Below are 14033 nucleotides of genomic sequence, written 5' to 3'. Positions count from 1 at the left end.
TTAGCACCTTCTAACCTCAAGGCTCTTATGCACTGCATCCCACTCCCTCGGATCTTCTAGCACTATTCAACTGTCCCTCCATCTCTCAGGGTACAAGGTAGGTATGCATCAAGGCTCTTCTCCATTCTGATACAGTGGTGGAATGAACTTCCTATCAATGTCAGATCAACTGAACCAGTGGCTAGTTCCCAACACATTTTATAGATACTCATGGTATCTTTAGTCTGCAAACTTATATAAACTCTTCTTGCTATCTTACATATCAATGTAACCCTGTCTATTGAAGCCCACCCTTGTTTTAACTACATTCAAACTTTTGCCATAATATAGCCATTGAAGCTAACATGGCATTAAAAAACCATAAAAAAAATGTTTTTAAATCTTTAGTCTGCAACCTAGCAAACCAGTGGTGATGTATTTAATGATGGAGATTTTAAAGCACTTTTATACGTTGCTTTGCTGCACAAAACAATCAGTACCATTATTGTATAGAAAGTGTGGTGTTTTTTTTGTTTGTTTTACTAATTTACCATGTAGGTAGATGATGGAGACATGGACTAGGGGGTTGAATCTGTAAAATACAGTATATGTGAAATTAATAAAAATATTCGATAAATAAAATAGTGTTAAAGGTTGCATGCTATTTGTTTGTAACATGCAGTATGGTAGACTACTTTTTGCCTCCTAATCTTCCTGTGTCCACACTAACTCTAGCTTTGCCAGGTATCTCACATATGCTATGGGCCAGACCACTCCCCTCACTTCTATCTGCAGCTAAATCTGTTTGAAAATGAAGTCTGGTACAAGTGTCTGGTTGTACCTAATTCCTGTGCCTAGGGCACAAAAAAATGTAACCACAAGAATGATCTTTGGTCAGTTTACATCCATGTCCAGTCCTATGGTAACAAGTACTTTTTTTCTTTTCTTTTTTTTCTCTTTCTTTTTTTTTTCTTTTTTGGAAACAAATGAACTGAATGAAAGTACAATTATAGTACACACTTTTGTTTCGGAATCAAATGTACTATAAGTTAGTAAATGTACAAAAAGTAAGAAAGTTAAGTTAAGAAAGTAATATTTTCTTATTAAATTGTAGGCAATTGCATTTTTGCATATAAGAAGTATTTTATGATTCAAGATTCAAGGAGCTTTTATTGTCATTTCAACCACATATAGCTGGCGCAGTACATAGTGAAATGAAACAACGTTTCTCCAGGACCTGGTGCTACATAAACATACAACAACAAGTTCAATACTAAACAACAAACAACACCACAGAGCTAGGACAGAAGTTTGTCTTAGCCACGTAAAGTGCACAGTGTGCAGCTAGATGCAAACAGAGCATAGACAAGACAGTGCAAAAAAGACAATAAATACAATAAAGACAACACAAAAGAACACAGGACACTTAGCGCTGAAAAGAAATAAAAGAACGTGTCATTATGGTTGCATGGATGGTCATTATAACGTGACATTATGGTTGCTTATATTAAGGTTACATGTTCACTGAGATTTAAACTTACTTACACATTTTTTCTTTTTAGACAGGTGACCGCTGTGGTGAACTGACTGCTCGAATGAATGTGTCTGACCTTCAGACTGTCCTTGGCCTCAGTTACAGTACAAACAATTCTGTATTGTCAGAGAACAAAGAGATTGATTATGACCCCCATGGTAAAATATCTACTCCATAAATACTCAGTGTCTAATTATCAATAATATTAATAATATCCTGTATTTGTACATGTGACACACAATAATGTGGTGCAGTAACAAGAGTATAGCCAGTTTTACAGAGCTTTGTTGTTCCAGGAGCAAGACCCAGGATGAGCAGACGCTACAGCATGGAGAATTTGGATCTGATGACACTTACACCAGAAAAGCTCAAAGTGATTGCAGCCTCATACACAACAATCCATTACCGAAAATAACACGCCTGTGCAAATCAAGTTCAATCAAAACAAGTTCCTCTCAATTTCTGTGTGTATGTGTCTGTGTGTGTATGCACTAGATAGGTAGATTGTCATTGGATTTGGTCTTGTCTTGTCCAGGGTCAGAAGTGGAGCAATGAGGTACCATGTACACAGTCAAAGATCAAATCCTCATCGAAATTCTTCTTCATGAATCGTCTGCGAGGGAAGAAGAACAGCTTTGTTAAAGTTTTGCAGGACACCAGCAACACCCTGAAGACCTCTCAGAAGCAGCCTGATCAGAAAGTCAGTCCCTGTTGAGTCATTTATTAGATACGTATTAAAGGTTATTCAAAGTGTATGAATGCACAAGATACGTATAAATTCGTCATTATTCATTCTACAACTTGCAAGTCTTGTAATACACGTTCTACACAGACCTGAATGTGGCAGTAAATACCAATGATACTTTACCAATCTGATCATTTATATACGACAGTTATGTCCTTTGCTTCAGTTACGATCTTATTAGTTACTTACTGGATATAATTTATTTTATTGTAAGAAAGAATGCAATGCCATGTTTTTTCTTCTTTTTTTCTTTTGGTTTGTTTTTATAGTGTAAGAGTGTGGACATGTTGGATGATGAAAGCTTCCTTGACCTGCTTTGTCGTTTCCAAGGCAACAGAATGGATGACCAACGCTGCTCTGTTCAAAAGGGCCAGTCCACTGCTGCCTCTAACCCCTCCTCTTCATGTTCATCTTTGCCCAAAAATCTGAAAAAATGTAAGTGCAGAGTATTTCTGTCATGGTTAATTGTGGAATGTTTTTGATCATCATGATTCTTGGCTGCTGTTTAACTCCTGTAGTTTGGGATACCAGGGGGAGGTGGGTAGGAGGTTAAATGGTTGCAGAAATGCTATGAAATGAAGGTAGATGTCGTTGGGGCATTCAAGTATATCGCTCATAAGTGCTTTTTCAACTTCACATTCCTGATTTCATCCCACTTTGCTCTTATAATAATCTCCACTCTTCTGGGAAGGCTTTCCACTAGATTTTGTAGTGTGACTGTAGGGATTTCCCCATTCAGCCTCAAAAGCATTAGTAAGGTCAGTCAAATCATGTCTTAATGTACCTTGCTTTGTGCAAAGGTGTATTGACATTCTGAAACATTTGGACTAGGCCTCTTTGTTCTAGTGAAGTGAAAATGTAATATTCTATGTCATACAAAGACATTCTGTAAAATGATTTGCTTCCTACTTGTAGCAACAGCTAAAAGTCGTGGAGTGTATATTTCTTTCAGTAAGGTCCCTGAAGTATAGTGTAGTGTGCTGTCTCATTTAAAAACTCCCTTACTGTTTAAGAGTGACAGTGGCTGTATTTCAGAATTTAGCAAAGACGTACTAGACTGTGAGCTTCCAGAATTTAGGTAAATTAGTGGTCCTCATGCATCTTAGCTTTTCCCCCAGCTTTTTCAGAATCTGCAGTATCACAAGGCCAAGACACACTTCTAGGAGTCTTGGCTACTGCGCAGAGTCGGAGGCTAGAGGATCAGAGGGCTGCAGAAAGTGTGCCTGTTTTGTGCAATTTCCAGACAATTCAGGACAGCAGCAAGCAGGCGGCCCATAACCAGCTCATGCCCAGCGCCGACACCTGTGAACCTGATGATCACTTCTTCGACATGCTGGTGAAGAGCCAGGTGAATATGAGAACCGTAAAATTTTCTGTACACCTGTTTTAATTTGCTTGTAGAGCTTGTCAATTTGTCTAAAACTTTAAGAAGGAAGTATACACTACCTTATACTCTGCACTATATTAGAAACACTGCAAACATTACTGCACTGAATTTATCTAATCAGCATGTGACAGCAGAACAATGAAAATTATGCAAATACAGGTTAAGAGCAAATAATGGCAAAACAATATAATAACTAGACAGGGCAGTATGTCATGACAATCTTTGATATTAGCTTGACAAAATTTTGAAAAGATGAAACGTCACAATAATACTCATAATGCTGTTATCCTCATTTAGCTAAGAATTTTGCTATGTTACATGCCTATGTTGCAGTAATTATGTGATTCTACTTAATGTTGAATGGATGGATATATAGGGTGCCAATACTTTTATATTTAAGTAGATAGATTGGGTGCCAGTGTGTATGGATTGATAAGATCAGACTTGGGGACTTTTTTTAGGGCCTCTGGGCCACATCCAGCTGTCCCTGTACGACCCGCGTGAGGTCAATTGGAAATTAGAAAACAAATGTAAATAAGTGTATGCCATGCATGCAATACAAGTGCATTGCTTTTATTTTGAAGAACTTTAATGTTGGTGCATGCATGCCTATGCACCTTCACAGTAATGTGTTGGAAAACAGGTGTCTCCTTGTTATAGAAGTTCAAAGAAAATAAGCAGAGAGACAGATGTCCTCTGTTCTTGTTTACTTAAAGAGCATAAAAAAAAAATAAACAGTGAATTCTCCCTCAGCATAGTTGTAACTATCACTACAGTGTGCTTACTTCAAGTCCATCAGATAGTCCTCTTCCGGTGTTTCCAAAAGGCAGTTAAAATTCTTTGCCATTACTTCAATCTCTTAACAGCATATTTTCTGATTAGATTGGCTGAAAAACATTCAGATATCATAGTTTTTGAAGGCAGAGTAGGTCTTTTTCCTATCAAGTAATGAAAAGGTGTGATTGGAAATGGTTATAGTCTGTGTCATTGTGAACATATGAGAGTGGTCTAGAATTTAAAACAAGGATTTTAGCAAGGATTTTTTTTTGTCAATTCTTTGCGGACATAAAAGTCTCTTCTGAAGCACACCCCACCATGCAGCTCGCTCAACATTGAATTTCCAAGTTACTCCTCTTAAAGGAAAAAAAACTCTAAGTTCAGAAGTGTTGAAAGATTTCCATACGTTTTTCAAATCTTGGTTTGCTCTTTTAAGTATTTTTGCATTGTATGAGTATATTACTTTACACGGGTCTCTTCTTGCAATTAACTTTTTAAGGCCAAGAGAAAATTCTCTGTGAACTGAGTGACAGCACATGTATAGAGTACAGTGTATGACCTTAGAGAAACAGAGGCTGATTTGACATATAATGGGCCTGCAAAGTCTACACCTCTGATATCTCAAAGGGCCATGCTTCAGTAACCCTGTTCTTCAGTAGAGGTGCCATAGTCTGCTCAATAGGCTTTGGTTTTAGTTTTTTAACAAACATGACATGAGCGTCCCACAACTTGTTTAACCAACTGTCTACTATATAACATCCAGTATTTTACTTTCAGTTGAACTAGTGTGTCTTACACCTGCATGCATCACCCTTTATTGATAGTACTACACAAACAATTCACAGTATCTGTGCTTCAATGCAAGCACCCATGGGTGGTGTTCTCTGAAGCTGAATTCAGATTGCTGTACTCTTACACCTATGCTGATGAGTTTGTTTTCATCCAAAAATGGTTTCAAGTCTTTTATTTTGGAATCCTGGAGATCATACACAACGGTATCACTCTCTGGTGACCATACCAGACTCTTTCAGAACCTTTCTACTGGCATCAGATCCCTCATTTTGCTCCATTACATTTTTTACATCTCGTTCTGGTGAAATTGTCACACATTTGCATAAGTTCATGCCTGTATTTGACAGGATGTTTCTAGCTCTTGTTAAATTTTATCTAAAACATTGGAACTTGCTATGAAATTATCAATGTATAGTGATTCTCTCAATGCCTATTATTCAATGCCCCTAATTTTCTGCAGCATCTGCTTTTTTCCACTTGTAAAGCACTCAAAAAGCATGCGATTGTTTTAAAATCTGTACATCTTCTGTTAAACAAATATACGTGCAGGTGTCTGTCATGCAAGACATGGAAATTGGTGCTTGTAAAGCACATCCTAACATGTTCTACAGGGCTTCAAGAGATTCATTTAGCCTTTTAAATCTATCTGATACCACTTGCCAGTAGTAGTCTGCTCTGATTAACACTGAAAGCTCAGAATTACTTGGCCCTTCAGACAAGAAATCAACTGATTGCAGACCTTTCTCTCAAGGCTCCCTTTGAATATGTCCTCAATGAACTTTCATGGCTGCATTACAGACTTGAGAGGTTTCTATTGCTGCAATTTCAAGTTCTTTTGCATTTTCAAGTGTCAGCTTCACAATATTGTGCTCTGCCATCACAGGCGCTTTTGATCCAAAAGTGTAAAGATTCAGTCTTTCCCTTTTCAGTACAGGTTGTTTCAGAGTTTTCATCAGACTCTCACACACAATTGTTCTTTGACTACCTCTGGCTAACAAGTAGGGCACTAGTTTTCTCCCTTCTGGACACTCTATCTATGCTTTAACTGTTTGAAGCAACACAGTGGTTAACTTTGGGTTTGCAGTGCTTGACACTGATTACACTGCTTCAATGGTGCTGGTGCTTCATGCTCCTGCATTATTGTTGCTGACATCAGATTGCTTGTCATTTTCTTCACAGATTGACTACAGATTCCTGCATCTGCACTTGTCACGTGAAATTCCTTTGACAAAATTTTTGCAATGTTTGGGCCCCCGAGCAGAAAAAACATTTTCCCAGCCTTTTTTAACCTTATCATTCTATGCATACATATGTGATACTGATAACAATGTCATTCCTTCCAAATCTGCAGCAATTTGATTGCTTCATCATAATTTCTGTCTGTCAGAGAGAGCCCTGACACCGCCTTTGCTGCTGCATCCGCTAAATACAATTTTACTCTAGAAATCAAAATATTACCCAATAAATAAGTCGCCAAACAAGAGATGCTGATATACAATAGACAATTTTGACGTTTTCTCTTTGGCTGTGGATGAGAGTTGCAGTGTCCATAACACAGCCCAGTTACTCCTTACTTCATACATGAGATAACAAAAGGCTTTAAGATTACAGAGGAGCTGGCAGCAATGTGGCTGTTGAAAGGATCAACAGCAAGGAGTGATTTCTTCATAGAGGTAAATGTGCAGGATATAGTGACTGAAATAACCTAAACAGAAATTGGTATTTTTGCATTGCATTATACATCAGGAGGTGCTTTCTTAGTCAGTGCTAAAATTAACCATATTATTTATGTTTTAACTAAAATAGTAAATTTATCATGAGGAGTATTTAATGACACAGTTTGTTGCCCTGTTGGACGACTGAATATCATGACATAGGCTACCACATGGCTCAGCCTGGGCAAAGTGCTTAAAAGAATATGTGACCTGAAAATAGAGATTCAATAATTCTGTGAGAATAAAGAGAATGTGATCCCAGAGCTCTCAGATGCAGACTGGATAGCAGATATTGAATGTGGTTTTAATATTTTTTTACTGCTATATTTGACCTACTCCACATTTTCATAGCTTTATCATAACATGTATTCTTAGCAGTAGCAGATTATCAAAATGATATAATTTACTGCTTTATATAAAAGCGATAAAAAGAATATTAAAGAAATAAGTTTAGCCAGTCATTGGGAAGATTAATTGCCCACCCCTCCTGGAATAGATAGATGGATGGATGGATGGATGGATAGAATATTTATAAAAAGATGGATGAGGAGAGTGTGTAGCACTGCTAGAGGAATAGATGAGGGGCATCAGCTCTGCACATGCAGATGTGATTTGAGCCAAGCTCTGAATATTTTGTCAATTTAAGTTAATGTGAATTTTTGGGATTTTTGATCATCCGTTAAGGGAAATCCGCAAGTCCAATCCAGATAGAATAAATAAAATTTTATCAGTACAAACAGCCTTTGGAGTTTGGTGGAAGTAGCTTGACAGGTTATAGCACTCAGAATTTTTCTATGAAGGTGAATGGGGAATTTTAGCCATTTTAAGCTTCTGTACCAGTAAAAAACAGAATTTTGTTTAGTTACAGCATAGCACACTAAGTCAGAATAGCATGAACTTTTGGTAAACTCGACAAGAACTGAAAGCAACCACTTCTCAGCATCTCTAAATCTGCTGCCAAAATGGAGGAATAAACAACAGAAAGTTGTTACCTATCTGCAACCAAGTAACAGGATGACACTGGAAGTGACCAAGCCTTTAGGGTTATACCACTTCAACACCATGCCCTATGGTTTAAAAATGCTCCAGCAACATTCCAGAGGTTAATGGAGAAAGTTTTAATGGGAATTGTTAAGGTGACATAACTGTTTTTGGCAGGCTGAACCTGTAAGGCACTCAAAACAAATATATAGTTGCACTGTTGCTCAAACTACTTTTTTGGTGTGCCACCATTGTTACACACGTCAGCATTGTGGAGGCTAATGTCAGGCCACATTTCAGTGGTCATGGCAAAAACTGCTCCTCCAGTTTCCCTCTGCATTCTACACAAATCTGTCCAGGCGGACAAGCTTTATTTAATGCTACATACTCGTTTTGTTTAATCCATGTTTCTGTTAAACATGGAACACTAAACTCCTGATCAGTAATCAGTTCATTAATAATAAGTACTTTAGTTGAAAGAGATCTTATATTTAACAGTCCTAGCTTCAGATCAAAGGTGCTGGCTGTGCATTCATTATCATCTAATTTTATGTTGATCAGGTAACTAAAACAAATTTTCAGATTTCTGTTAAAACATTTTTGTTTGGCTCGGAGAACAGACACAATCACAATGTTATGAACCCTGAGTGACGACTTATTGCAGCTAGCAGACAGTCGGATTAGCCTGCTTGTCTGCTCCCTGGCCCTGGATTGTCACAGATTAACTAGATCTGCTCTAAGATTATGTGCTATGCTGCAAGAAATGAGAGCAGCACCTTCCCAAGTGGGATGGATACCGTCCCGTCCTAACAGGCCAGCCTTGCCCTCAAAAGAGCTTTAATTGTCTATGATGCCCACATTGTTTTCGGAGCACCACCTGGACATCCAGCAGTTCAGCGACCATAACCTGCTGTATGCTACATCGCCACGCCACATTGGGATGCATCATATTACTGCATCGGACATCGCCTTCGCTAATTTACACACCCCTACAATATTACTCTTAGTAACCTCAGACTGACGAAGGCGTATATCATTAGCTTCTACATGGAAGACTATCTTTGAGAATCTGTGCTTGCCTAGGACCCTAAGATTACCTGCTATGTCCGGCCCTGGCTCCCGGAATACACCTAACCTGTGCTGCTGGAGCCCTTAAAGGCCTAGCTAATTTCACATGCCTTAAGATAGAGTCTCCGAAAACCAGAGCTCTTTCAGGTTTCTCAGCGGGTGCTTCACTGAGGAGAGCAAACATGTTGGACATGTGAAGCAGAAAGGAGTGCTGCTCCTGTGGGCAAGCCTTAGTGTTAGCCTTGGCTATGCAACTACGCCCTGCTGTGAGGGCTCTAATGCCGGAGTTGGGGGGTTACTAACTCCACCTAGGGCATCCAGACGTCCCCCTACAGACACTAGACTGCTCTCGCTATCACTAACCCTCTCTAGTGCCTGGATGCGCACCTCTAAAGCTAATACCATCAGAGAGCTAACTAGCGTGCACTTATCACAAGTAAAATTAACGCTAACTATGGAGGAAGAATTACTAAACATCCTGCAGCTCACACACAAACTGAAAGTTAGTCATACTTTATGACCATGTACCTTTGAGTGAATTTAACCTTGATATTGAAGAGCTCCGAAGTGGGTTTTCCTCCAATTGCTGTTTGAAAGCCAGGGAAAAAAAAGTTTCTCCCGAGAAGCTGACAGTGTAAAATATTCAGGCAAAAGAGAAAAAATTAGACTATATAAACTTAGAATAAAAATGCAGACACAGACAAGAAACTCACGGTAAGCGCTTCCAAACATGGTATCTTCTCGAAACATGGTACGCCTGGTATCATTAGCCTTTTCTACCATTCTAACTGGAAGCATGTCTTTCACTATAAAATACTAAATTTTGCTTGTTATGTCCTTGTTTCCTTTTGAACTCCTTTTATATGAAGTAATTCCTGACAAGGTGGATATGAGCATTACTGCAGTAGATTTGCTGTCCGACAACTAAAAGAGGCTATTTTGTTCATTTGGGTGCTAGTGCTAGCAGTCTCAGACTGAAGACTTTGGCTCTCTGTATACTCTATAGGATGCTACCTTTTCAAGTAGAAGAAAGGGTTTGTTGTGTATCATTCAGCTCTACATCCAGCAAACCACTTCAATATTACCAAAATAGTAACCTCTTTTAGCTACCAATTCATCTTGTTCAGCAGATGTTTGACACTCCTCACGGTCACTCATTTCTAAGTTTCCAAAAATAATTCTTCTTCCTAACTGTTTTACTGTCCAGAAAGTAATTTCTCCCAGGGTCGAGGGCACAGTGCTTGAAACTGACTGTAGCATTACATAGATGGCAGTATCCAAAGTGTGACAGAAAAATTTCATATATTCTGTCTCATCTGCATCATTTGTTCTATGGACTGACCGTTTGATACAGTAAAAAATCTCTTCGTTAGCTGACAAATGTCTTGGGGATGTACTTACCCCTCAAGACCTCAGCATTTTCATAAGGTGAAAAGACATTTGTTCTCGATACCTGCAGTGGTTTCATTTCATCAAGACCCTTTAAAACTGTGTGTCTGTGGGGAAAAATTGCAGGAATGGCTTAAAAACACATGTATGATCTCACTGTATAGCAAAAATAAAAAAAAATTGGCCATGCTGTTACAGTATTTTCAGAGGTGTATTAAACTATGGTAAAAGAGTCATGGCATGAACAATAAGCTTCTTATCAATGCTAAAATGATGTCAAGACTTACAATGTAATAATATATATCTTTTGAAACGGTGTGTATGAATGAGTATTAAATTTCCATAATGTGGCTAAGAATGCTACTGAAGACTTTTATATTTTGCCTTTCTTATTCTGCCATATTCATGCTTTCTCTTACACTCTAATACTTTGTGTGCCCTTTCTTGCTCTCAGAGTTCTCGTTTAAATGATCAGAGGTGTGCCCCTCCTCCTGCCCTGTACCGTGGACCTACTCTCCCTGATGAGGACTTCTTCAGTCTCATCGTCCGCTCTCAGGCCAAGAGGATGAATGAACAAAGAGTCCTACTGCCATCTGTCAACTGAACACTAAACACAGGGTTTGTTTTTTGTTTTGTTTTGTCTTGTAACGTTGTCACTTGCCAATTTGTACCTGCTAGCCAGCTCCCCCTATTGCACAACAGCTACCAAACATGGTTGGGGAAGGATAGTACATGCTTCATCTGAGACAAGGTCAGTTTTGCTCCATTGCTCCTAGCCATGGATGGTTGTGGTGTTGTGGATTTGAACTTACCATCTCCTGATACTGTTAATACTTTTCTGTTGCACCATGCAGGAGCTTAGCAACAGGTTTAATAGTCACATTCTCCTTTGGTCTTCCCTTGCCTGCAAAAAGTCTATTACAAATTCTAGACAAAATGGTATGTATGTTGTGTTAAAGCACAGCTTGCACAAACTCTAACACTGATGCACATTACACTGCCCACAGTGATGGTGTTAATCCTCCAGGAACCAGTATATAAGTTCCTGGAATTCTGGAAATACATTTTATTTACCACTACAGGTATATTTGGCTATTTGATGTTGGACTCAACACTTGGCATTAGTCTTCTAAATTGTAAAAAGAATTACTTATATTTCAAGAGCATTTTCTTTATTTTTTTGTATATTTTTATTGATTAAAAAAGCACTCTATACACAGGTGTATCTTTTTACAGTTTTGTTTGTATGTTTTATTTTTGGCTCATAAATGGCTGGAATTGAATGTTTGTGCATATTAACACATGTACATCAGGCTTTTTGATTGCTTAGAAATAAATTGCTAAGTAGCATTAAGCTCACACTCTGGATATTTCCTAGTTGTGTATATACTGTATTATTGCAAATGTGTCTGTGTGCATACACAGCTCAGAACCCAACTGAGAATATAGCACAGGGGAAGGAATATTTGAGGTTATGCTTCAAGCTTTGGTTGTGAATTGAATGTTAAACTTATAATATTAATTCAATGTTCATGTTTATTTTCAGTGTGCTTGTTTTAGTGTATTATGTGTAGGGGGTATTATGTAGATGTAAAGAAAACATGTTTAGTGTGTCTTGTAGTATTGTTAGGATAATTTGTGTATTATGATCATTCTTTTAGCAATGCATTACCTCAGGAAGAAATTGTTTCATCAAATAAAATGCAATACAACTCACCAAAGCAGTATGGTAATCATTTGAATGCCATAGCCACTGAATTGTGTTGCTGACCACTTGCATTCCTTTATGGCCAAGATTTCCTGACTTACAATAGATACATCCAGAATGATAAAGTGCCATGCAATGTCATTTCAGATCGGTTCCATGAACATGTCAATGAATTTAGTGGACTTCCTTGGCCTATCCTGTCACCAGATCGAAATCCAACCTTTGGGATGTGGTGGTTTGGGTGATGGGTGACAGCAATCATATCAACATGAATCAGAATCTCAAAAAATGTTTCCAATGCCTTGTGGAATCTTGTCTATGAAGTGCTTGCCAGAAATCCTCATACTAGGTGTGCTACAGGACAGAACAAATAGGTCAAGTGTATGTGAGGATTTTAACTTTAATGTGGAGCTCAAAAAACAACCTGCATAAGCTTATGAGGGATTGCCAGGTTTCATAAAATATCCTGTCTAACTACAATTCAAAAACAACACACAAAGACATGAAATTAGCCTAAAATATTCAGGCAAAGGAAAGGTTATACATATTTCTTCTTTTTTTTTCAAACAAGTACATAGTGGTATGCATTTCTGAATGCGGAATGTGTGGAATCTGGCAACGTTATTTGGTTTTCTCTTAATCTAAACACTTCCTCACTGAGCTTCAAATACAAGCATATTAATGTACAGTGAACACAAATATGTCACAATTTTGAGCAGTCACAATCTAGCTCACACAGATCATGTGTAAAGGGAAGCATATCTCTGCTGGGCCCAAAAAGAATAATTTACTGACTAAGAAAGATATTTGCCCTAAAAGGGAATTCAATAACTCTTGACAGCATGGTGCTTACTAAGCCAAGTATCATACTGCAAATCATTAGGAACCAACAATGGCCAGGGCAATGTTGTGCACGTGGAGGCTACCAGAATGCCAAAACAGTTCTCCTCTGGTAACTCATGATTGGTAGTCATAAGCCAAGGATGTGGCTAATTATCACTTTCAGTACTGGGAAAGACCTTGCACATTATCACAAAGGCTGGAGGAAGAAGGTATGGGAGGGCTGTGAGAAATTCAGGAAAGTATATACTCCTAGACACTGTAGCTCCACTTAAATGGAAAATAATTAAAGAGAAGAAACTAGCACCCTGGTACAACAACCACACACAAGCTTTAAAACAGTCAGCTAGGAAACTAGAATGTAAATGGCGTCAAACTAAAAAGGAAAGCCTTCTGAGATACAAAAATTCTCTTAGTACTGCTAGATCAGCATATCTTTCTGCCCTAATCGAAAATAACAAAAACAATCCTAAATTTTTATTTAGTACTGTAGCAAAACTAACTAGGAGTAAAACCACTGTAGAAAAGCGCACACCATCTATATTTAGCAACAATGACTTAATGAATTTCTTCAATGAAAAAATTGACAATATCAGGCAAAAAATTCAGTCCATTTAAAACCAAATTATTTGTTAGATAATTATTTAGATAATATAGCTATTTCTGATCAGAGCATAGAATGCTTCACTCCACTTCAAGAGCCTGATCTAATTTCGCCAATTTCCTCTTCAAATCTTTCTACCTGCATTCTAGATCCTTTACCCACGTCTTTCCTTAAACAGATACTACCAGTAGCTACCGAACCCCTTCTAAAAATCATTAAATCTTCCCTTAGCACTGGCTATGTGCCTAAATCTTTTAAGCTAGCAGTTATCAAACCCTTGATTAAAAAAACGGACCTCGACCTGTCAGCTGTCTAACTATAGACCAATATCAAACCTGCCCTTTATCTCCAAGATCCTAGAAAAGGCTGTAGCACAGCAGTTATGTTCATACCTGCATAGTTAACAAATAACATTTATGAAATGTATCAGTCAGGATTTAGGCCTCATCATAGCACAGAGACAGCACTGGTTAAAGTGGTAAATTACCTGTTACTGGCTTCTGATCAGGGTTGT

At 38.1% G+C, this 14033-nt stretch overlaps 1 protein-coding gene across 4 annotated transcripts in view; it reads left to right on the top strand.

The window, feature by feature from the left end:
* LOC131370945 (G-protein-signaling modulator 2-like) overlaps positions 1–12068 on the top strand; it is a 30329-nt gene extending 18261 nt beyond the window's left edge. For 3 of the 4 annotated variants that reach the window (XM_058418570.1, XM_058418568.1, XM_058418571.1), the window contains 6 exons: positions 1542–1671; positions 1810–1886; positions 2049–2213; positions 2528–2693; positions 3365–3606; positions 10822–12068. In XM_058418570.1, coding sequence (XP_058274553.1) covers positions 1542–1671; positions 1810–1886; positions 2049–2213; positions 2528–2693; positions 3365–3606; positions 10822–10971 — 930 coding nt within the window. In that variant the 3' untranslated portion in view covers positions 10972–12068. The remainder of the gene's footprint in view (positions 1–1541; positions 1672–1809; positions 1887–2048; positions 2214–2527; positions 2694–3364; positions 3607–10821) is intronic. The other variant, XM_058418569.1, reaches the window with a different exon arrangement.
* The last annotated feature ends 1965 nt before the right edge of the window (positions 12069–14033 follow it).

This window comes from Hemibagrus wyckioides, linkage group LG20, assembly GCF_019097595.1.
Source record: "Hemibagrus wyckioides isolate EC202008001 linkage group LG20, SWU_Hwy_1.0, whole genome shotgun sequence".
Taxonomy (NCBI): Eukaryota; Metazoa; Chordata; class Actinopteri; order Siluriformes; family Bagridae; genus Hemibagrus; species Hemibagrus wyckioides.
This window is presented reverse-complemented; position numbering and strand designations above follow the sequence as displayed.